General features: G+C 40.5%; 1 protein-coding gene across 8 annotated transcripts in view; it reads left to right on the top strand.

The window, feature by feature from the left end:
- Positions 1-24281, top strand: part of PUDP (pseudouridine 5'-phosphatase) — a 120066-nt gene that overhangs the window by 58901 nt on the left and 36884 nt on the right. The window contains exon 4 of one of the 8 annotated variants that reach the window (XM_084844265.1): positions 1930-12552. The exons of the other annotated variants lie outside the window; for them this stretch is intronic. Coding sequence (XP_084700391.1) covers positions 1930-1977 — 48 coding nt within the window. The 3' untranslated portion in view covers positions 1978-12552. Of the gene's footprint in view, positions 1-1929; positions 12553-24281 lie in introns of those variants that run through there. 8 annotated transcript variants of the gene reach the window in all.

Raw genomic sequence — 24281 nt, forward strand, 5'->3', positions numbered from 1 at the left:
CGATTTGATTTTTTAAAAGGCTACCCTGATTAACAGTACAACCATCTTGAAGTAGGAATGGCCAAGCAAAATCATTTCTTGGAAACATGGTTCCCATTTTATTTTATTTAGTTATTGCAATTTTATACTGCCCAAGAGCCGCAGCTTCCCATTCAAGAATTCCAATCTTTGTCTACCAGCTTCACAGTCATCCTTTGGAGCAGGTGCATTTACCTAAATAAGATTGAATAATATACACATGTCATATCTTGGTGATTTTCTGACATTTTTATGTGTAAAATAACATATAGGTACTAGAGGTGTAAAGGCTCGAAGACACCCCAGAAAAATTAGGAAAAGGGCCAGTCCCCCCCCCCCAAGGACCATGTTTGTTTTTTCTGAAAAACTGAACAGCTTTGGGTTATGAAATATTTTCTTTTAGAATTTAAGACAAGGTGTTTATATATCGTTACCCAGCCTTTACGCCCCCCACAATGATTTCTAAAAACTATGTAACAATGAGACTTTTATAGAAAGACTAGAGATATAATGTCTGGAAACAATGAAGCCCTGAGGGAAAATTTTTTTTAATCCTTTCCGTAAGATTCTCACCATAGTTATTTCTTCTATTCCTTATTAAAATTATTTATTGATCTCATGTATCTTTTACTGATAGATATTTATGGATGCTGCAAGCCATGCTCAGTTTCCTAACATGTGAATAGAGTCACCATATCATAATATGGAAGAAAATATGCATTCTTGACAGTTTGGGGTTTGTTCTACAGAGTCCTGTGTTTCTGGCCTTGTTCTGGTTAGATGCTGTAGCAGTCAATTAATGTAGTTCTAATTTAAAACCCACACGTGAAAAAGAACACTGTAGGTTATCCTGCCAGTGTGACCAAATGCAGTGGAACAGCATATGGGTTGAATTTCTGGTAGGAGCCATGTCTCCCTGGCAAGCGTCCTGCGGAGGCTCCACAGGTTGCCTCCTCGAACAGCTTTTAAAAGGTTGAAAAACCTTTTCATCTTCCCCTGGAATTAAAAGGGGAAGCTACAGTACCATCTGGATAAGATCTTGGAAGAACAACTACTTTTGCAGAGCAGCAGAAGAGCTGGACTCTAAGGTCAGTTTTCCAGGGCATCATCTACTCAAAGCTGTTTTGAAACTCCTATATAATTAGGAGACTTCAGGGCTGACGAGTTCCAAAAGTATTTATGAATTAAAAATACCAACAATATTTGAGGACCTGCAAAATCTGTTGAAGTGACTGTTTGTTTGTAATTATACTTACTTGCTTTCTTTATGGAAGAGGAGGATGGTAGCATCAAGTGGAAGGAAAAAAGCCATGGGACCACTGCCAACTCCCCCAATGCCTCCCTTGGCAAAGGCTTCTAGATATGCCAGAAATGTAGAGGAGTTGCTGGCTCTGATCAAAACTTTGTCTTTTCAATTAGCAGAACAGGCTAAGAGTCTGGATACAAGCCAAGATTCTATTACTAACCTTCAAGGAGCTGTGGATTTAATTAATAGTTCTTTGCAAAAGATGGAATTGAAGGTTAATGCTCTCCAAGACCAGGTGTCTGCGCAAGAGACGGCTATGCATGTCTCCCATAATATCCTGTCTGCGAGAATTTCCCAACTGGAGGCATATACTCATAGAGCGAATCTGTGTATCCTTGGTATCAAAGATCTGCCTGCTGATATAAGTCTGTTTAAATTTTTGGATAAATTTCTGCATGAGCTACTCACTCTGCCATCTGATTATTTACTTGATATTGAGCATGCATACTGTGTTCCAGGTCCAGTTCATGGCATCAAAGGGACTGCCTATACTGTTACTGTTCAATTTGTAAGAGTTTCTGCAAAAAATCATATTTTGCGCTCGGCAAGGGAAGTGGGAGAACTTTTTGGGGGGCCAACATGAGACAAAGTTATGTTATTTCCAGATTACACTGAAGAAATCGCTGACAAAAGAAGCCAATGTACCAAGGTGAGAAATCAGGCAAGACAAATGAATCTGCAATATCATATCAAATATCCTGCTATATTTTGCATTCTTTTTGAAGGCCAGATGAAAAAGTTTTTAAATCATGAAATGGCGGAGGCTTGGCTAGCTGGCATTCAAAGTAAGGCACGGGAGACATCTTCCCCATTCTCATGAGCTGGGAACTTTTCAATTCTTCTTCTTCTTCAGATTTATTTGGGTTATAAGGTCCGGGCAGTACGCCAGTCCAGAGGACTGTTTACATATATCTTTTTCTCTTTCTTTTTCTTACTTCCTCTTTTTTTACATTAGACATGATATACTGTATAATAAAATTCCTGTTTGTGTGTGTATAGATATGCATACATTCATATATAGATTTAGAAATGACATTATCTAAAATATAGATAGCATAAAGTTATTATTATTACTTATCCTTTTTAATTTCCTTCCTTTTTATTATTATTACTATCATTATTATGAGACTTTGATTAGTAATATTTTTGGATGGTTAAATTGTTAAGCTTTATTATTATATGTTAACTAAAGGGCAATATATGGTTATTGGAAATGAATTGTAGGCTTGCTCCCTTGCTATAAGACTGAAGATACGATATTGAAATGTAAGGTTGATTATATATGCTGTACTGAATTATAATATTGGCAGTGTTATAGGTATAACTTCTAAGTAGAATGATACTTGAAGTTTGTGTGTAATGCAGTTTAAATTTAATCCTTTTAAGTAACGTTTTTATATTTTTTTCTTTTTCTTTCTTGCTTTCTTCTTCCTTTTCCTTCTTCTGTTCTTTTTCTTCTTTTTCATTATTGCTGTGTCCTCCTAAGAATACTGTATTGTTGGAAACTGTAGATAATGACTAGGTTGTTGGTACTGTTTATTTCATTTATAAAGATAAAAAATAGAATAAAAAGGGTTGTTGTTGTTTTTTTAAAAAAGGAACAGCATATGGGTTATCCCACCTATTTTCTTTTTTTAAAAAATTGACTTTGAAGCTTGCATCTATAGAACTCACTGCTATAGTTTTTAATAAAGTTCTCAATTAGACCTTGCCACTAGGAAATGCTGCCTGAGCTATAAAACCTTTTAACGGGTGCTATTAGAACAAACCCTCTCTATCTAAAAGAAACTTCGTAGCCTGGTTCCTATGGCATAGTCATGGGATTGACACTACCGCTAGAGACAACTTTTCAAAATGAACAAAGCATAAATTCATTAATGGAAATTATTTACAAAGTAAATAAAATGTTGCTCTTCAGTTGTTATGTTGATATTACTTAAAGGTTCTTAAATTAAATATGGTTTCTTACCTTTTGGCTGCCTCTCCAAGTTTGCAAAAGTAACCTCGGAGAGGAGGGAAAGGAGGTGTGCTGGTGGGAGGGGAGGGGACTGAGGAGGCCGGTTCATGCTGTATCCCCAGGCCTCCACAGCCTCCTTTCCTCCCACTCTGCAGAGCCTCAGCTAGATGTGCAAAAAAGCCCATGCAGAGCAGGAGGAGCATGGATGCAAAGATCCCCTCTACTGCTCCTCCTGCTCTGCATTGGATGGCTGTAAGCCTCCAAGTTCAGAGGCTTACAGCCATCCCAATAGGATTGCGCCCTAAAGCAATCTTCCCCAACCTGGTGCCCTTCAGATGTTTTGGACTACAGTACCCAGCACTCTTGACCATTGGCCATGCTGCCTGAGGCTGATGGGAGCTGAAGGCCAAAATATCTAGAGGGCATCAGGTTGAGAAAGGCTGTTGTGATGTATCACCCTTCCCCAACCTGTGATTATTATGACATCACCACTCCTCATAAATATTTTGACAACACCAAGTACTGATTCTAGCTCCAGAATTTCAGTACCTCTATATTCTCTCAACCTCTTCCTTCAGGTAATTCCTTAGAGCGAGTGTGTATGGAAGGAATACATCAACTATAACCTAAGCAACCACTTCATTAGGACACTGCCGTCACTGTCCTGCTCATGAGGAGAGAACTTTCCATTTCTGTGTGAGTGTAGGTGTAGATTCCTAGACTTTGGTCTATTTCTTTCATAGCCTCATCTAACCCTTTTACTGGTAACAAATGAACCTGAGAATGACAAGGTTTGAAATAAATTTTATTTACACGGTATAAGATGTTACAATGCAGTTTGAGTTTTATGTGGTAAAATTCTTGTTTCAAGTTTTTATTAATTCCTTTCCTACTCTACCCTTTCTAATAATACATCAAAATAATAAATATTCCCCCCTCCACCTCCCAGGTGAATCTAACCACTCCAAAAGCTAAAGCCCAGTGCCCTAATTCGACCACTCAGAAAGCCAAACCCTGTCTCTCCCTCTAAAGAAAACCAAGTGCCTGTTATTCTCTCTCTCCCAACTGAAAAAGCAGCAGCCAATCAGGAGACACCATTTAAATCTAACTCCCCACTCCCCGCTACTTACCATAACCTTTAGGAGATGTTAGAACATATCAATCAAGCAAATAAACATTAAAATATACAATTAAACAACAAAACAAAATACAATTTCAGCAGAGCTGTCCTAAAGCAACGAAGTGACTTTAGATCTGAAAAGAGTGCTAAAAAAAGTGAATTGCTTATTTTTCAGTTTCTCCCAAGAACAATTTCCATGTGTTTTTTTTTTCCATCGCGTCAAAATTTCAAGAAAATTTACATCTCTAATAGGTACTATGTTTATATTTTCTATGTTCTCCTTGGGTTCTTTTTTTGTAATTGCTTACTGTTATAATGTACAGTTTTATATACAGATCTCAATTACTAAAAAAGCAATAAAAAGATATTGGAAGGAGTTATTTAATTTTAAATACAAGTATTTATACAAACCATGGGCAACAGGGACCATTTTAGAAGAGACATTTCTTTCCCTCCTTTCTCACACAAGCTCTAAGGATCTTAGTAGAACCAAGACTCCCTAATGAAGGGTAAGCACTGAGGTACTCAGGTCTGCATATGACACCAAATTATTTGGGTTGGTAAAAACCCACCAGACTAGTCACATGGATTTGTAAAAATACACTGATGGGGTATAAATTGGTAGTTAACTATTTGAGGAAAGAGTACTCCTTTACACAGTGCATAATTAATGTATGGAATTCACTGCTACAAGATGTGGTGATTGTCACTGTCTTTAGATGGCTTTAAAGGAAATATAGGCAAATTCATCTGGGATAGGATCATCTGGGAAATATAGGCAAATTCATCTGGGATAGGTATCAATGTCTGTTGGCCATGATAGCTAAATATAAACTTCGGGTTTGGAAGCAATATGTCCGTGAGTTCCCAGTTGCTGTTAGAGCACTGTAGCTGCACTCAGCTAAACACCGTTACAGTTTTTCTTCATACATTCCTTGTCAGCACAGGCTTGTTATCTCCATCTCCCCTCCACACAAGATTTTAGAATGCCTGAATATGGCTAAATTCTCTCAACCATCTCTGAACAAGCATACATACAGTGTGAATGCACATTCAGTGTAACATGTGAATACTCTTTGAGCAGAAGTGGGCAACTTGTGGCCCTCCAGAAATTTTGGCCTACAACTCCCTTGAGCCCTAGCCATCATAGGCAAATAGTGAGGGATAATGGGAGTTGTAGACCAAAACATATAGAGGGCCACAAGTTGCCCACTCCTGCCCTAGCGTGAGGCCTGATTCCTGTATGTTTGTTTAACACCATGCAGAAAGAGGCAGGAGGAACTGGGGCCCTCACATTGTGTTTCTGCCTTCAGAGAGGCAGCACAAGGGCCCCAATCCACAAATTTCCCTTTGACATCACACAGAAAGGAAGAACACAGATCAAGGCCTCCATGCTATGTTTCTTCTTTCAGAAAGGTAGTGGGAGGCTGTGATCCTTCCACTTCCCACATTTCTGCATTCCACCCCACCCCAATTCCCTGAGTGTCAAACCCAACATCTTTTTTACTTGAAAGTAAGCATAGGGAGTGATATGGATTGGTACCCTAGCATGGAGGCGGGGGGAGAGGGAGCTTTATTTTATGCACACACACGCGCGCGCGCGCGCACACACACACACACACACTGTGGCCCAGATCTACCACCACACACCTGGAGTTTTTCTTACAAATCCCTTGCTGAGTGCATTAATTTAAATTGCAGGCATGGAGGTTCCAGTCCAGAGTGGGACCACAGTGGGGCAAAGGGTTCGAGCCCCCTACCGCCACAGTGGGGTTATTAGTTTAGCACGGGTCACATTTATAAGCAATAGAATTCTGATGCTTATAATGACGGAACCTTGTTTTGCAACTCTATAACTAGAGGAACATGTCTGTGCTCCTTTAATGTCTGTCTGTCTGTCCGCATGCACGCGCGCGAGAGAGAGAATATGAAGGTATAGCATATACTTTATAGCGTGTTGTGGGAAAATAGCCAATACTATCCCTTCTGTGACTATTGTGGTTCTGCCATGTATTCATATGTCATAAAAGCTTAAAGCAGTTTGAGCATGTGATCTAGAGACACTCATGCATAATCAAAAGTTCTATAAAGTGTGTGAACTAATCACAACCTTAAATAATTTTTAAGTGTTTTAATGTCAGATTATACAAGCAATTCTTCCCTCAGAGAAATCACTGTCTGAGTTGACATTTTGGCATGGAATATCTGAGATTGGGGATTCCTATAAATTGATGTGATAAAGACAGGAAATGCAGAATTAGTGTTTAGTAAATGTATTTCCTGTGGTTGTATATTTCCCTGCATGAAGGAAGATTTATAAAAGTATGTCATTACAGGACAATGCTGCCTTGTGGTGACTTTGTCCAGCAAGAATGGACTCACTCTTAACCATTCTTGTATAAATTCTGTAGTAGCTAGCTGTGGAAGAAATCCTATCTTGATTAAAGAGACAATTAATGTAGTCACTGTGCTCAAAGCCCATGTACCTTAATGTGAAATATGTTGGATTACACCATTGTATGAAAATTGCACACAGGAAGGCTAGCTTTTGTCTGAGTGGGAGGTATCCATATGTCCATCTGCTTATGGAAGGCTCTTTGATCCAGCAGAGGTTTCTGTGAGAGTAAAAAAGGGGAGAAGGTGATATTTCAGAAGAAACTTCCCCTTTCTTCTGAAGCCCCACTCCCAGTCTACCTCCCCACTATCCCACAGGTCCCTCAACTGTTTGGAGCAGATCTGAGAGGTTCCACCCTTAGAGGTATAATTTTAGATAGATAGGTCTGGGGAGGGCAGTTCAGATGGCAGGGAATCAGTAAAAATCACCTCTTCTCCCATCCTTTTCTGCTTATGGAAGCCTCTGCTGGATTAAAGAGCCTTCTGTCAGAGGAGGGAACACAGTTGGATACAAACCAGTAAGCTTAAGCCGTTCATGGCAGGAACAGAGGATGTTATCCAATATTAGTTCTATGTAGAGTAGACTGATTGAAATGAATGGGATTTAAGTTAAGACTAGCATTGGGTACCAGCCATTGGGTACAACCCAGAGCACTGTACTGTTGCTTTGGCCTCCCATAGTTTGATCCACTACAAACCTGATTGGATATCCTGACTGGAGTATTCAGTATCCAGGAGTTGCTTATGTACAATGCTCCTGCCAAGCTCCTATGAGACTGTCAGAGTTTCCCTTATGACTTAGACCCCTTGAGCAACTCTTTACGGATCTCTTCCTTCCTAAAGAGTCTTACCTTCCTTCTTTTACCTGCCCTTTTTCAATAATGTGGGGTTTAGGTTGTAGGTGTGAGGGGATTGACACTCTAGACACAGGGTTTAACCACAGCAGTTTACTGCTGAATTAAAGCAAGCAAATTACAACTAAGGTATTTACACAATAGAGCTGAGGCCCTGGTCTCCCCCACTTTGCTCTTACTGGCTGTTTCACTCTTTTTATATACCCCGTTCCCCCAAAACCTAAAGTACTGTTTCAATCCTGAAGAAATGAAACTTAACTGGGGAAATTAAAATGAAACTTAACCAGGGAAATGAAACTACTCCTCTCAGGGATACCCCCTCCCAACAAAAACTGCAGGCCTCTAGGCCTGACCTTTTTCTTTTCTTTGTCTCTGTAGGCCTCAAGCCTCATAAGATAAGCCTCATAGGGACTAGATGGGAGCACTCATTTAAATACAAATGTAAAATGAAATTAATGTACCCTCATTTGTTTTAATGCAAAATAAATGCAATAACAGAGACAATTGTGAAATAGGAGTGTGGCAACAATTGTTTTATTTTTCACCTTCATTTTTGTCTAATCAGCCTGATGTTTGGCAGGTACGTTCCCTGCAAAGTTCTTGCCATCAACTCCAAATTTTAGAAGCAGGTCAGGAAGGGTTACAACTGAAGTCAATGGATAAATGAAAGAAAGGGTAAAACAAAAAACAAATGTCATTCAGATGACAGTAAAATGAATCAAATGTGCTGTGCAAAGAAAAGCGATTTGAACATTTTTCCCATCCCACACCACTAGATGGTTGATTTCAGACTTTCTGATAAGCCCTGTCAAACATTTTCCTATAAAGGTCAATTTAGGGAACAATATTGTGTTCCCTGGGATTGGTCCCAGGGATGTCAGGCTTTTCGTATTTCCTCTCCCAAAGCCGTAGATACTCCTACAACTTTGGGAGAGGGACTTCGAGATCCGATCCCTCCCCCTGCTCCTTTCGAGCCAATGTGGAATAAACTGCAGTGCTTGCTTTCCAAGGTCTCAAAAGTGACCTCATAATGGTCAAAAGGGGAGCATTCTGGTGGGCAGGAAGGGGAGAGGAGAGGATGGGATCTGCAGAATCCTATAGATAATCCGGCCATGGCCCCACTCATGGCAGTGCAACTCCTCTATATGGGCTCAGAGCCCTGTCTTGAAGGGCAGGGGGAATTAAAAGGAAGACGGAGAAGCGAAACATGCCTCTGTCACTCCTTCTACCCTGCTGGCAGCAGCCAAGCAGGGAATAGCAATCTCGGAAGCCTCCAGGATCAGAGGCTTTGAGCTAGTAAGTGGCAACTTACTTTGGTTACATCTTTAAACTTACAGACCGTATGGTTGCCACCGAGGAGACAAACCCATGTGGGTGATGCTTTCTGTTGTTTCCCATTTGTATAACACAGACCACATGTGGTTTGATTCCCTTTAAGCTAGCTACATTTTGGAAGCAAACTGACTGAAAAGTGGATTATAAATGTTGGTAAATAAAGCTAAATAAGTTCATTTAAAAGGGGAAGTGCATTTGCTGGTATGATTAAAACTAGCCTGGTCAGTGTTGATGACACTCTTGCACAAGACAAACCTCACGAAGGGCTTTCCACATAGTTTGCTTTCTCCAGAACGAGCTCCTGTAACATTTGATATAGAGGCTTTAATAATTCTGCTTCATGTATTGGCAGAAATACATTGCAGCCTGCAAAAGCGTATGCTCTAAAATAATAAAAGTTTGTATTTCAGGTGCAGCAAGACTCACTCTTTTCCTTATATCTAAACTCTAGCACTGTGTAACCACAGATTTTGACTAAGGCTGTTGTTACAGCATTTTTCCTTTTGTCCTATAAGTCCCGTCAATAGATCATGTAGTTGGGAATGCTTTGTCATCTTGACACACCTCTGGCTGGTATGTTTCCTCAGGGAGTTTTCTTTTCTGCCTCTAAGTTCAGTCTTCAAAGTTAACAACAGAATTTTACTTAGAATGTCACTGACCTGCATGTCAATGTCTGTGTTCGCATGTAATGTTTTAGGATAAGATGCAGTGAACTTCATGCTTGCACACAACCCTGGATCCTCTCCCTCGTCTGTCGCGGCAATGTGGAGGAGGAGTTCAGAAGCTTTTGCTTCCATTTTAGACTAACAGCAACTATAGTGATATCCAACCCAGCCAAACTGAAGCTAAACTTTATGGCTAGTGAAAACAAGAGAACTTCAAACCATCATTTATGAAGGGGTTTTGTTTTCACAAACCGTAGTAAAGTTTCAGCACAGTTCATGGTTCCAATACAGTGATAAACATCAGTTAATCTAAAATGGAAGTGGGAGCTTCACAGTCAAACCAGAGAAGGAAGGGGAAGGAGGGAGTGCACACGCCTGAGGTTCATTGTTAGCATTACTGTGAATCGGGCCAATATGTCTGGATTGCTGCCCATCTCCACAGTTTCTCCTTTAGGATCTGGTCATTGTGATTCCAACAATGCCTTCTGCTTATTTATTTAAAACATTTCTATCCCACCCTATATCACTAAGATCTCAGGGCAGCATACAGATAAAATTAATGTAAACAATATAAAACAATGAATAATTTAACACCTAAAACATATTAAACTATTAAACAAGCTAAAACTAGTTAAAATCTAAAACAATAAAGCAGTTAAAACAATGTGCTAGGGAATGCATTTAGCCCTCAAAGGCTTTGGTAAAAAGCCACGTTTTTACCTGGCACTGAAACGATTCCAATGGCTGCTCCAATCGCGCCTCCAAGGGGAGGGCATTCCACAACCGGGGTGCCACTGCAGAGAAGGCCCTCTCCCACGTCCCACCATAATGTATGTCTCGTACTGGTGGGACACAGAGGAGGACCCCTCCAACAGATCTCAGTTCTTGGGCAGGCATATATAGGGAGAGGTGCTCCATCAGATATCAAGGTCCCAAGCTGCTTAGGGTTTTAAATGTCATCACCAAAACCTTGAATTCCAACCGGAAGTGTATTGGCAGCCAGTACAATTCCTTTAAAACTGGTGTTATATAGTTTTTATGGGGTGTTCTGGTCAGCAGTCTAGCTGCTGCATTTTGTACTGCCTGCAACTTCTGAGTCGTCTTCAAGGGCAGCCCCACGTAAAGTACATTGCAATAGTCTAATCAGGAAGTTACCAGTGCATGTACTACTGTGGCTAGGTTATTGCTGCTTCATTTATGTTAAAGTTATATGGAAGCAAAAATACCAAACACATAGAAGAACCTGTGCTTGTTTTTCAAAGATAATTCTGTGCAAATTAAGAATTGAAGGAAAGGCAGCACAGCCCTGCATATGACTTTACTGGAAGCAAGTGCTTGATGGTGGTGGTTGTATCAGTAGAACCATTATGCTCTTTTACTTGCTCAGATTAGTAGCATCTGCTGCTGGCATGCAAGACATTTTAATGCCAGTTTTAGGTATCAAACCTTATTCTTGCCTCTACTCTGCAAAGCTCCTTTTGTCCTGGATCGGGTTTTTCAAATCATCATTCCTGGTAGCAATGGTAGGTAACCAACCGGACCTGAAATGTTAATTTAAAAAGACTATATAATACACATGTAATAAATTTACACAGTAGATGCTGTGTCCTCAGCGGTTGCTTCATTTGAAGTCATTAGACACAGTGTGACAAGTATGTGGAACAGCTTTGTTCGGGTTATAAGTAGTAACTGTGTGTGTTTCCCTAAAGCACAGGTTGAAACAAAGAATCACACTGGATTACCAAGTCCCATTTTCCTGTTAGAGACCTTAGTCTGCCTGTGTGTCTGTCTGGTGACCGTAAGGGAAAATGTAGTATAGAGTTCATAGAAGAGTATAAAGCAGGGATTGAGAGGAGTTAGGTTGGGATCTCCTGGTAGATCTCTGGGGGATCTGAAGTAGATTGGGAAGGATTTCTGACTCTTAATTGTTTAAGAGTAAAATTATTTCTCCCAACCCTAAATTATGCTGCTGAAATGAAGAAAGGTTGTTGTAACCAGGAGTGGATTTTTGTGTGAAAGGATTGTGAGCTCCCTTCAGTTCTGGTCATCAAAACCAATTCCTGAGCTTAGAATCCATTAATTCAAAGAGTATGTCTTTTGCATCTGTCTCCTGTTGGTGGATATTGGGGTTCCTGCAAGTAGATCCTGCAAGCCTGAAGTCTGTCCACCCCTGATATAAAGTGTCATGCCCTACCTGGAGGAGGATTCATCTGAGGAAGAGGAGGAGGAGAGCCAGCACAATGGGGCCCAGCCAGAACTCAGCAAGGAACAGGAGGCCTTGGCTGACAGTCTTCCTCTGGAAACATTGCAGGAGCAACTGGGCCCCTCTTGAGCAGTTCCTGAACTTCCCCAAATGCTGGAAGCAGACTCTGAAAGGATCCATCTCTCTGAATGGCGTAGAATCAGACACATCCAGCAAAAGAACAAACGGAAGTCACAGTGTGGGGGCTGCCCTTAAAAGCAACATGCTGACCTAATTAGCCATCTGTGCTGATTAATGACTGGCTATAAATTCAGCCTTGCCAATGCCTAGGGATGTACGAAAGGTACTTACCTTTTGGCGATTATGCTGATGGTTGGGGGGGAGGTGTTCCACCCCTCCCCCCGGAATCCTCACCGGGGGGAGGGATTCCGTTCCCCCCCCCCCCGGAATCCTGGCCGGCCGGCTGTGCTCCGCAGCAATTCTGCGGAGCCGCCAGCTGGCTCTGCCAGCAGCCAGACATCCAGCCACTGGCTAGCAGGGACACAAATGGCTGCGGCTATGGCCCCCGCTGTTTGCGTCCTTGCAGTCAGCCGTGATAGGCTACGTAAATGTTTACGTAGCCTATCACGGCTGATTTAAAAAAAACACGCACGTACGCAAATGGCGGCACCCATGGGCGCCGCCATTTATGTTCCTTATTTTGGCACGTCTTAGTCTACGAAAACATTTACGTAGACTAAGACGGCGAAAATAAGGGGAAAGCAAATAGCGTAGCGTCTACACTATTTGCGTTCCCCTTATTTTCGCCGTCTTAGTCTACATAAATGTTTATGTAGACTAAGACATGCCAAAATAAGGAACGCAAACGGCGGCGCCCATGGGCGCCGCCATTTGCTTACACGCATTTTTTTTTTTTTAATCAGCCGTGATAAGCTACGTAAACATTTACGTAGCCTATCACGGTGTTTTTTTTTAATTTATTTCACTTTTTTTTTTTTTAACTTGGAAATGGCAGCGGCGGCAGCCGGTCAGAAGACCGGCCGCTGCAGCTGCCGCCGCCGAACTGCCGCCACTGCCGCCAGGAAGATCCGCCCCAGGTAAGTCCTGTCCCAGGGGGGTGGCGGGCCATTGCACCACCGATTTCGGTGGGCCAAATGCGCTGGCATTTGGCCTCCCCGAGATCCATGGCGGAACTTTCGTACATCCCTACCAATGCCAGCTTTTTGCTGCAAACAACAGCGCCTTAACCTTGGCTTTGCTTTCAAGATACCTGATCGGATAAGCTCCTAGACCTTGGCTACACATCTGGATAACATTTTTGGACACCCCCTTGACTGACTTTGATGCTTGCTGAAACGGATGCTGGTGAACTGACCCCTGGACTGCCTTGACCTCGCCTCTGCCTGTGCCTGTAAACCCTCCTCAGAACTTTGGTGTATGACTTTGGACTGAACTGGTTGCTCTCTCGCTGCTGCTCCTAGGACTATCTACGCCTTGCTTAAGGCCCTGGCCTGCGTTAAAACAGGACATAAAGCATGTTAAGAAATGTCTAAATATTTGACTTTTTTCACATGACAAATTGCAATGGAACCATCCTAACCATTTACTCCATAATAGATTGTCAGTATGTTAGTTTTAAAAGAAAATATTTGAATTCTACTGCTATGGGTATATATAGTTCTTTATCATCCAAAGGAGAATTGATTTTCCTTTGCATATGTTTTTGAAAACCAGACCTTTTCACAGTTGCTCCCCACACATGCAAACACACTTTTAAAAAATAAATAGGTACTGTAGTTTAATTTATATAAATCAAGCTTGGGGACAAAGTGCCTTCATAGTAAACCTCCTAATGTGTCTGAAATTACTGGAATGTGTTGTTCTGCCTTTTAGTGCTAGAAAGTTCGTAATCCCTCACGGGTGTTTTTTTTTTTTCCTTTCTGAGTCTTTTGCATGGGGCATCAACTTGATATAATGGGGGCATGATTTAATTTGCTGCCTAGGCTCATACAAAGGGCTTGTGTGTTTGCCTTTTTCTTTGAAAAGCTGCTTTTGCAAACTCCCCTTGGATTCAAAAGCAATTGTCCATGCAGCTTCGGGGTTACTATATGAGAAACGCAAGTAAAGCCCATTGGACTTACAGAAAGGGTTTTGTGGTTCCTTGGATCCTGAGCAGGGAACGTTGTGCCTTATTTCTTTTTCTCACCCCCTTCCTCCAAAGCTTATTCCTATAATACTGTTGAGACAGAGAATATTTCCTTGGCAACCTCACGTTTTTGAGGGCTTAAAAAAAAAGGTCATATTACATCAGTCACTGTTTGTTTCATCAGCTTTTGTATGAACCTATCAACCTCTATATTTGATTTTTAAGTTGCTCTTCAGAAAAAAGTGTTAGCGTAACAGCTTCTCTTGCAACTGTTAAAATTTAGTCTGCAGTTTCTTGCCCAACAATTTTGCAATTCAAGATTCTCAAGTTAAAAGTTCATATGAGAAGCAGGACTGCAAATACTGAAAGCAGCAAGGTATCATTTTTGTTGTTCAACATCTTGTCATGTTCAATTACATAGAGACCACGCCCTATTCTCCTTGCAACCAAACCAGCTTTCTTATTGTTGACTGGTTGCTAGTCTCTCCTACTCCCCAGTTCATGGGAAAGAAATGTGGGTGGATGGTGGTTATTCAACCCTAAATATTTCTGAATAAACAGATTATCTAGACCAGAGATGGGAAACCTCCAGCCCAAGGGCCGGATCTGGCCTGCGGAGGTTTCCAGTCTGGCCCACAGGGGTTTCCTTTCAGGCCCTCTCCCAGTGGGGAACTAGCTATTACCTCTGATCACTGAACATGAAGACAATCATCCTTCTCCATTGTTTGTTACTACTATCTGGTATTCACTTGCCTCTCACTATTCTGTTTCACCACATAAAATTGGTCTGTCACCCATTATTTAAGAGTTGAAAGATCTTTCCCCTCTCCTCTTAGTTTTGTCCCTTTGTGTAGTTTGCCCTTGTAAAGGTTTAAGGAAACATGTGTCCTTGATCCTGAAAGAAATGCACTTTGTGCCCCCTGTTAATGGCTCACTGACTTCAAACTGGCCATAAAGGCAGCATAAAATAAATGCCCCTATAAAAGAGAATAAGAATTTAATAATCCCTTGCAAGGGAGCAAATCTCTTTTGAGACAAGCAGCTAGGAAGGCCAATAAATAGACTTTGTAATAAGAAACTCCAAACACTGAAGACTGAACATAATTGTCATCTAAATGCTAGAAGAGTAAACTAATCAAATTACACTGTTTTTTGGCACTACAACATTACAGTGATATAGGAATAAACAAGAAAATATTTGAAGGTCAGTCAATATATCTGCAGAAATCTCATGACTTCCTTGCTGCAACTGTAGATCCAGGCCCTCAGTTCTTCAAGGCCGATGGCCTCTTGCACAATAAAATTGTACATACATAAAATGAAATACCATAGTTTGGTGTAGTTACAGAAGGCATTTTAGATGCATCTGTTTCAAGGATTAGAAGATAAAATGTTAGAGGAATATTACTTTCTGTATGCACACAACTTTATGTACTACTTCAACAGTATTTCTTTTCTATGTAATAATTCTAATTATGCCTGCAAGCTTGATATATCAAGCATAATAGCTGACATGCTTAACACTAAGCATTTTCTGATAAGCACATTGTGAATAAGGGAGGGCATCTTCTGTTTATAAATCACATACTACTACTAGCACATATTTGTGCTGATATAATTTGCTCCAAGCCTAAGAGGATTCATCCTTGACAGCTTTTATATGTGCTTATTCTGCTAATATTTCAAATTTTCTGGGATTAGTTGAGGTGGTTCCCCTATAGCAAGCAGTATGTCTATAGCCATTTTTACCATGCTAACATGGAGAATTGCTTCACACAAACATGCAGAGGTGCCTCCATGTAGTTGCATTTTCAGCTGCTATAGAGATGCAAATTATATGTGTGAATTGGACCATTAAGACAATGTGAAATTGTTGAAACTCAGGCTCATCTAGTTGTACAGATCTGTTGGCTACATTCTAAGCCTAGGAGAGCTGGCAGATTTAATGGAATATGAATTGAATTCTTGACCCCCCCCCCCAAAAGGAGAGGGGAACAGGTTCCACTCTGTGTGCTTACAAAAAATACAGACAACATCTGGAATACACAAAACCAATTCTGGGCAATGTGGAAGTTTCTCAGGAACTTAGAAAAGGAGGCAAAGGTGTTTTGTGTAGAAGATGTTTTGTCTTTTCTTCTTCGAACAGCCAGCTATCATGCAGTTATTATAAACCTCTCTACAAAGTTTCCCTCATTAAAAAAAAAAAAAAAAAAGCTTAATATTTGGCATAGAGGGCCACTGTTCCAGAAACATAAGTTCAAAGTTCTCATGGGATCATTGAATCCGTTGTCTGGTTCTTAAGATTCCAGCGTGAAGACTTTGCAGGTGTGGTGTTCAGAGAAAGAAAGGGACTGAACAGTGTTTAAGTGGCAATGTTCATGTGCCATGGTAAACCATGGTTTATCAGGATGGGAATGAATCCCCAGTGTTGTATGCTTCCCCTAACTCTCTTTCTCTGGCATGGCCACAAGGAAGAATTTGAAAGCTTTTGCATTGATTTTTGAGTAACCACCATTTGTCATGTGGTTCAGACAATACAACAAGCCGCAGGTAATTATAGTTGGGTTGAAAAAGTCAGCTTCAAATCATAGATTATGAAATTGGCTTGTTTTAACAAACCATAATTAGAATTAACCACAACATGCTAAACTACCATTAATCTAAAATGGAAGCAGAAGCTTCTGGTCTCTTCATTGCCACTCTGGAAGAGAAGAGGACAGAGGGAGGATGTAAGGTCAAAGAGAGGCTGGGTTTCCCCCCATAGTTTGTCGTGACATCTGAACACAGCCAGTATCTATTGTGCTTTGGATCAGAATAATGCTTGCAAATAGAGACAAGGAAGAAAAGAAAAAAAGAAAGGTAAGTCAAATCATATTTAGCCATTTGAATAACTTTTAAGTCAGCATTGCCTGGAAATATATATCACAGTATGCTGAAAGGAGAAGCTGCAATCTCTGAGCCGTTAGCAATTTTCTGTGAGGGAGGTCATGGAAGATAGATGAAGTCTCTAAAGACAGTAGAAGACAAAATAGTATCTCAAAGCGAAAGGTAACATAGGCCTCTTAGGTTGAATGATGTACATAGATAATAACTCCAAAAAATTAAGGCTGAAAAATTGGTAACTAATACAAAATTGTGAATGTATTAAGATGAAATGCAGAATTAACTTCTCTATTTCTGTATGACTCTTGAACATGGTTGTTAGTGGGCTGGAAGCAAACAGCAGGCATAACTGATTAATATCAAACTGGTATAATTTGGTTGCGTGTGTTTGTGTTTTTAGTGTATTTATATTAAAATTAATCACAAAAATCAAATTGGGATCAGGTGTCATGTGGAATAAGAATCTGTTTTATGAATCCACATCTGGTAAATATTTTAAGCATAGGATGAAGTAATGCAAAGTATGTTTATTAAAACGGAAGACAAATCAAAATAGAGATTACAAACACTGCAATTTCTGTCCTAGTTCCATGTTACATAAAGTGAAATGGTATACGTGAGTAGAGATGTTGTGAATTGAACTGGGATCTTTTCCATGTTCTACCACTGAGCCCCTTTCCCTTATCAGTTCATACAGGGCACTGGTCATTCCTATTGGGCCTCATTGTAGTTCCTCATGAAGATCATGAGCATACTCCCCTGCAGATAAGCATTCTGAAAAAAGATCAATGGGACTAGGTAAACTGCCTTTCTGAAAGCTGGGATGCCTCATAAGGTTGTTAGAAACTCCCGTATTGATTGAACCACAGCCTGAAAACGACTGGTATAATTTAATGTTGGATTGGAAGTGTAGAGCCTCGTGTGGCGCAGAGTGGTAGGCAGCAGTATTGCAACCGAAACTCTCCCCACGACCTCAGTTCGATCCCAGCAGAAGCTGAGTCCCAGGTAGCTGGCTCAGGTCGACTCAGCCTTCCATCCTTCCGAGGTCAGTAAAGTGAGTACCCAGCTTGCTGGGGGAAATGTAGTCACGACTGGGGAAGGCAATGGCAAACCACCCCACTATAGTCTGCCATGAAAACGCCAGGGAAAGCGGCGTCCCTCTAGGAGTCAGCAATGACTTGGTGCTTGGACAGGAGGAACCTTTCCAGGGACCTATGACTCACTATGCCTCACAGAATTCCTATTGTGCTTTTCATTAAGCATGTAGCACTCTCTTAAAATACATGCCAACAGTCCGTAACCTCGCATGTAAATATGACCTCATTACTTCAGAGTCACATAGCCTCTATCCAACTGCCACTTACAGAAGTACATTCTTTCACTCAAAAGCATCCTGGATAGATACAAGAAAGTTATAATTTCCTCTCTTATCCCTTCACTCCATTTCTGACTCCATTGTGATGAGCCCCTTAAGAGAACCTTCTCTGAATTCTTTGGCTTCAAAATAGAGCGGTGGTAATGCAACAGCTAATATTGCAGAATATTCTAATTTACAGCTCATTGAAGGGCATTTTAGACATGCAAATGTAAGTTTCTATTTCTGTACTACTGACTTGTTTGCTTCAAATAATGCTTATGTTTATCCTTGAACCTGTGCTGCAAACAAATTTGTTTTCATGGAATTTCTGCACTATGTAACACCGGTAATATAACATAAAGATAAAAGAATTATGTGTGCGTGCCCTTCCCAATTTTCACCTTTGTATAAAAATGTGAGTATCAGAGCAATCCAACATTTATAAAATGGTAATGCCATTCATTTGTTAAGCATTATTAGTGTGGTCATGAGGATTCCATGTTAGGCAGATATTAGCTGGAAATGTGAATATCTGATGGATTGGACCTAAACATCTGGCTGACTCAAACTTGCAGGTTTAGCTCTGTACCTCTGTACCTGAAAGAACACTGTGGCCCAAAAGGGCAAGGTATGCCTAGTGTCAGGGCAAAGGTGCCATGAAATCTGAGCAGCACTAAAAAAAATTGATTCAGCCAGCCTACCTTTTACATTTCTGATAAAGCCTTCGCTTCCACATGGATGTGAATGTGGTATAGGAAATTATTTTACTTGTTTGTTTGTTTTATTTCTATACCACCTAATAGCTGAAGCTCTCTGCGCAGTTCACAAAAATTAAAACCACAAAGCGCAGCATAAAACAATATGAAATATGAAAGCTTAAAACCACAAAATAACAGTACAACCAGAATAAAACCTAGCAGCAATGCAGAGATTTAAAATACAGATTTAAAACACCAGAGCTAAAAGACTGGGAAGCTAAAATACTAAAACACTGGGAGAATAAAAAGGTCTTCACCTAGCGCCGGAAGGAGTACAATGTAGGCACCAGGCGAACCATTCTAAGGAGCTCATTCCACAGCTGAGGCGCCACAGTAGAAAAGGCCCTCTTCCTGGTAGCCAGCCGCTTCACTTCCTTTGGCAGGGGCTCACAGAGAAGGACCCCTGTAAAAGATCTTGGGGTCCAGGCAGGCACATATGGAAGGAGGTGATCCTTCAGATAACCTGGCTCCAAGCCTTTTAGGGCTTGGAATATTAATACTAGCACTTTGAATCAGGCCCGGACATGGACTGGCAGCTAGTGTAGCTGGAAAAGTACTGGCATAATGTGATCTCGTTGGCCAGTCCCTGTTAACAATCTTGCTGCCCTATTTTGGACCAGCTGAAGTTTCCGAAAAGCTACTGATGAGCTGGGCAAGGGCCTTAGACAGCGCATATAAAGGAACGTGGCTGAAATCTTTTCTTTCAGCCAACACAAGAATTCCATGGAGGAGTTTTCTTCAAAGCTGGGGCACTTCCTCAGTCCTTCTTTTTTAAGTTTATTCAAGATGCCTTGGGAGCTGAATCTTGCAATTTTGGATTAGGTTAATGGATCATACAGCTTTTTGGCTGATTCTCTTAGAATCTGACAGATCTTTCAGCATTTATATGAAAACCTACTCCCCACTCCCACCAGTATAGAAGGATTTCCTCACAAACTCAAGGGACTGGTTTGGCACATCTGAATATATTGTGTTGCTTTAGCTGAATTTGATCTATGGGGCTAAATTTATTCCAATTCCATTTCCATGTTCAAATGTCTGAGGACACACTTCATCTTTTAATGACTGAAACTTGCATGGCTTTGCAGACTCCTCTTGGACAGTGTGAGAGAATGTTAAAACACACACGCACCCCTTGGAGAACCAAACTAAGCCATGTTTTTGTTCTTTTAAAAACCTAATTCTTCAGACAGTTTACACAGCAGGAGCCCCAAACTGCAAATATTGTAGCTATTTAAAATTCATTTATTCGTTAGTAGTTCAATAGGGCTGCTGTTAAGTACGTCACTCAAACACATTTTCCCCTTTTATTCTAGATATTCTGTACATCAAAAGCAGAAAATAAGAAAACTTGAATAATCCAAAAGCTTTATCATAACACATTACTAAAATGATGCCATTCTAATTTATATTTTGTATCTCTTCTAAAATAATGTACACACTATCTTTTAGCACATCTTGGTGTGTAGCTCTACATTTTTAAATGCAGACCTCAAACACTACCATAATAGTAACCTAAAGCTCATGCCAGTAGTATTTTGGCTACTGTCATTTCTCTGTAGTTACATAAAGATGCCCAACCATCTTCCCACCCCCAAAACATCTTGAGTTGTATCTTTCAGACTGAAATTTTAGTCATATGTAGTTGGGTCAAAGCAGCTTGTTGCTTGGTTTTGAGAAATGAAAAGATGCACATGCCTGCACCTAGGGATGATGAAAATTACAAGAATTTTAAAGAAAGAAATGTGTGCAGCTCTAATTTTAAAGAATGAATGTATATTATGGAAATAGTTTGATACAGATTACATAAAATAGTGTCTAAGCTCTTCTTTTTCGAACAAATTTGTAGAGAGTGTTTGCTTTTCCAGGCAACTTGGTAGAGAATGTTCATTTAACTTTAACCTCCTGATGCTATTTTGGATATGAGTGATCTGTACTAGCCCCTCACAAAAGACCAAACATAGTCTGGGTTACAGAGCACTGGCATTTAAAAATGAGATTTTCACAGTGAATATGAGATTAGACAAGAGCTGAAATGTGTGTCTGAATAATTTTCTTTAAAAAGGTTATATATCTGATATAATTGCTGGCATTCATATAAACCAGTAGAAAAGCATGGATGGCTGAGCCTACAAACACAGTTTCTACCAAATGGGCACCAATATGCAACCAAACTGCGATACCTTGCACGTGATGTATGTCTTACAGTGCAATCCTCTACATTTCATTTATTACATTTTTAGACTGTCCATAGTGAAAGCGCTGTGGGTGGTTTACAAAGATTAAAACCCTTAAAAACACAATATTATACTTGTCTACTCTAAAGTGAGTATGGAACTTATCCCCAGGTAGGTGGGTGTAGGATTGCAGCCCTGGGATCTAGGTAGCATGCTATTTTAGTCATATTGTCAGTATTAAACCATTATTGATTTGAAAGGTACAGAATATTTCTCAACCCTTCCCCTTTTTCTGTGTCAGAGTGGGTACAACAGAAAGTGCATAAACTTCTTTAACAATTGTATTTTAGCAGCACAACTAAAAGCTAGTTCACACATTTCATAATGGCTATGCGTGCCACTAAGTTTACGCTCCACTCAAAGCTAAATCACAGTTCTGTGACTATGCCTGTACAGTAGCCATACTTGCAAACACATTTGTTTCATTCTCACAACCAGATGTACACCATAGAACATCTTAGGTGTAATAATGGTGACCCTACAGAAAACATAATAAGCATTATTAACTAGCCAGTTCCCTGACAGAACAGTATACTAGTAGAACTGAGGCTGACTGTAACTCTGAAAATTCACCAATCCTTCATAGCTGTAGTCCCAAAGGACTAGATCATTAGAATATCATATGTATTGTACTATTAAGTTTGATAAACTTGTATTTTCCAGGCATGGCAAGTCCCTGACAAGCTATCCCCAGGTCTTGATAGAAATGCAGCAGCTTCATATTGATAATGCATGAGATGTACAGCTTGCTTATCTATTTAATCCATGAACTGCAAGGCAGATTTTGGAGTTCATCTGTGGATGACACTAGCCAGTTTAATGCTAATTTAATTCTTTGTGCGGTGTTAAAATTCATAAAGGATTACTTCTTTATGGTGAAAATATCACACATTTTGGCTCAGTTTTGATGGAAGCAGATCAGTGGCAATAGCAACAAAAACAAATACCATTTTTGCTTTCTTTTCCATTATCACAAATTGTAGACAGTTGATGAAAAATGTGGCCATCTCATTTTATTCAATATGTTTTAGCTACTTGAGCCAGAACTACAGGGTGCAATCCTGTGAAGTTAGTTGGCGGCCTGCAAACTCAGAAGCTGCTGAGTATCCAGTGTAGGGTGGCTGGAGCATGGAGGTGATCTTCGCCTCTGCTCTCCAGCTGCCCTGCACTTCTGCTAGATGGGCGATTTCGCCTGTCTAGCAGTAGCATTTTGGAGGGGGAGGGAAGGAGGTTCGGGCAACCATAGAAAACATAATATGGCTACCCCTCCAGTCCCCTTCCCACCCCCAGGGATGCCCCCTTTTCCTGTTTCTGTGCTCCATTTCCAAGTGTGGAGATGTAGCCAGAACCATGCTGGCAGATAGGGTGAGGAGGCCCTGTTTCCAACTTTGGAGCCCAGAAACTGAACAATCCTATGTCCCCCCCAAGACACTGTCTAAGAGACATAGAATTGCTCCCTAAATGAATCTTTTACAAAGTGTGTCGACATATTATAAACCACAGATTCAATATGAGTTTTCAGACATGGATCAGCAGGAAGGGTTTTCCCCCCTGCCAAAAGGCTTTGATGCAATAGTTCCACAGTCGTGTCAAAGCTGCATAGATCTGTTCAGTGTGTCTGAACTCCTATTAAAAGCATAATTAAATGTCTTCTATACATGCTCAGTGTTTGCTGGGCCATTCATAAAAGGCTTCGTTCTAAAGGATTCTATGCAGAACACTTTCACTTCCTTAGTAATCTCACTCTTAAATTATTTTATGCTTTCTAGACAAATGCTATTCATATCCAGTAGCAAGAACAAACTTGGCTAACTTCATAGCCATCAAACCATGTTATTGAGCCTAATACATATTAGCAGCATGGTACTATAGAACGGAGCTACTGTGCTGACTGAAAAAATGAAAGGCAGATATTTTTTGCCCCATTTGTGGTATTAATAGGCTATGTGTAAAAAGGCATTTTTCCACTTTTTGTCAGAGTCGCTAACAAGCCTGATTTTTGTAGATCCACAGTCGCAAATTATTGCAATAGGCTGTGATTCCAAATTATTTTTTCCCATCCCTATGCAACTTCCCCAGCTTTCCTTTCCTAGGCCTTTTTCAAATGATGAGAAAACTAGCTCTTTCTTGTAGCATTCTAGTAGGGCTACCTCAAATCCAGCACTGCTGGCATAGTATCTTATCCCTACACAGTGAATGATGCGGAACCTCACTACAGTTTGTATCACCTTTTCTCCATTTATTGTCTTTTGTTTTCTAAGCAGGCATACTGTGCATTCCAGTGCTGGAGAGGGGGAGTACACAGCCTACAACTATTTTTAGAAAAGGGAAATAGTGCTTGAAGATGGCTATGGGAAGGAAGTAGTCTTGCCTGGCTTCGTGGGGCATTTTCTTTTTCTTCCATATTTTAAAACACTAGCAGAGGACCTGCTGCTGCAGTTTCACGGTGGGGAGCACACAGCTGCTAAATAAAATAATAATCTTACTCAGCAAGTACAATCAAGGAATCCCAGTTTTAAAAAAGATGCATGGCACCATGGCTTCTGTTTGTCTCCTATATGGAAGCCTTTCAAGCTTCTGATCATATTCCAATCAAGTACATACCTACAGACACATGCACATTCTGACTGATTTGGCTACATAACTTTCACATCCAAACTGTCTCAGTAGTCAGTGAACCTCCCTTTAGGCTGTTTTACTCTAGCTTACCCATGATACTCTAAGGACAGTAATGAATGTCCTTCCTTTACCCTAATTAGTTATTTTGTTTCATTGTTATGCATGTTCTTCCTTTTTGTTGGCTGTATTTTGAACTTTATTGCAAAACAAAATTCTGTTTTTTAAAAAATGGTAGGGGGGCAAGTTACTTTTCACTGGTGGATTTAGTCAAGAGATACCTTGATCCTTGTGCCACCACAGTAAATGTGGCATTTCCATCTACTACAGAAAAACTAGGTTAGCTTGGAGGTGGGGATATCACATTTTGCCAGTTCCACAATATTTCAGTATGACTGACTGGACAAGGTAATTTCCTGAGAACAAATGGGC

The sequence above is a fragment of the Heloderma suspectum genome, chromosome 3 (genome assembly GCF_057233095.1).
Source record: "Heloderma suspectum isolate Gila_16-S chromosome 3, 16-S_ref, whole genome shotgun sequence".
NCBI classification, from domain to species: Eukaryota; Metazoa; Chordata; class Lepidosauria; order Squamata; family Helodermatidae; genus Heloderma; species Heloderma suspectum.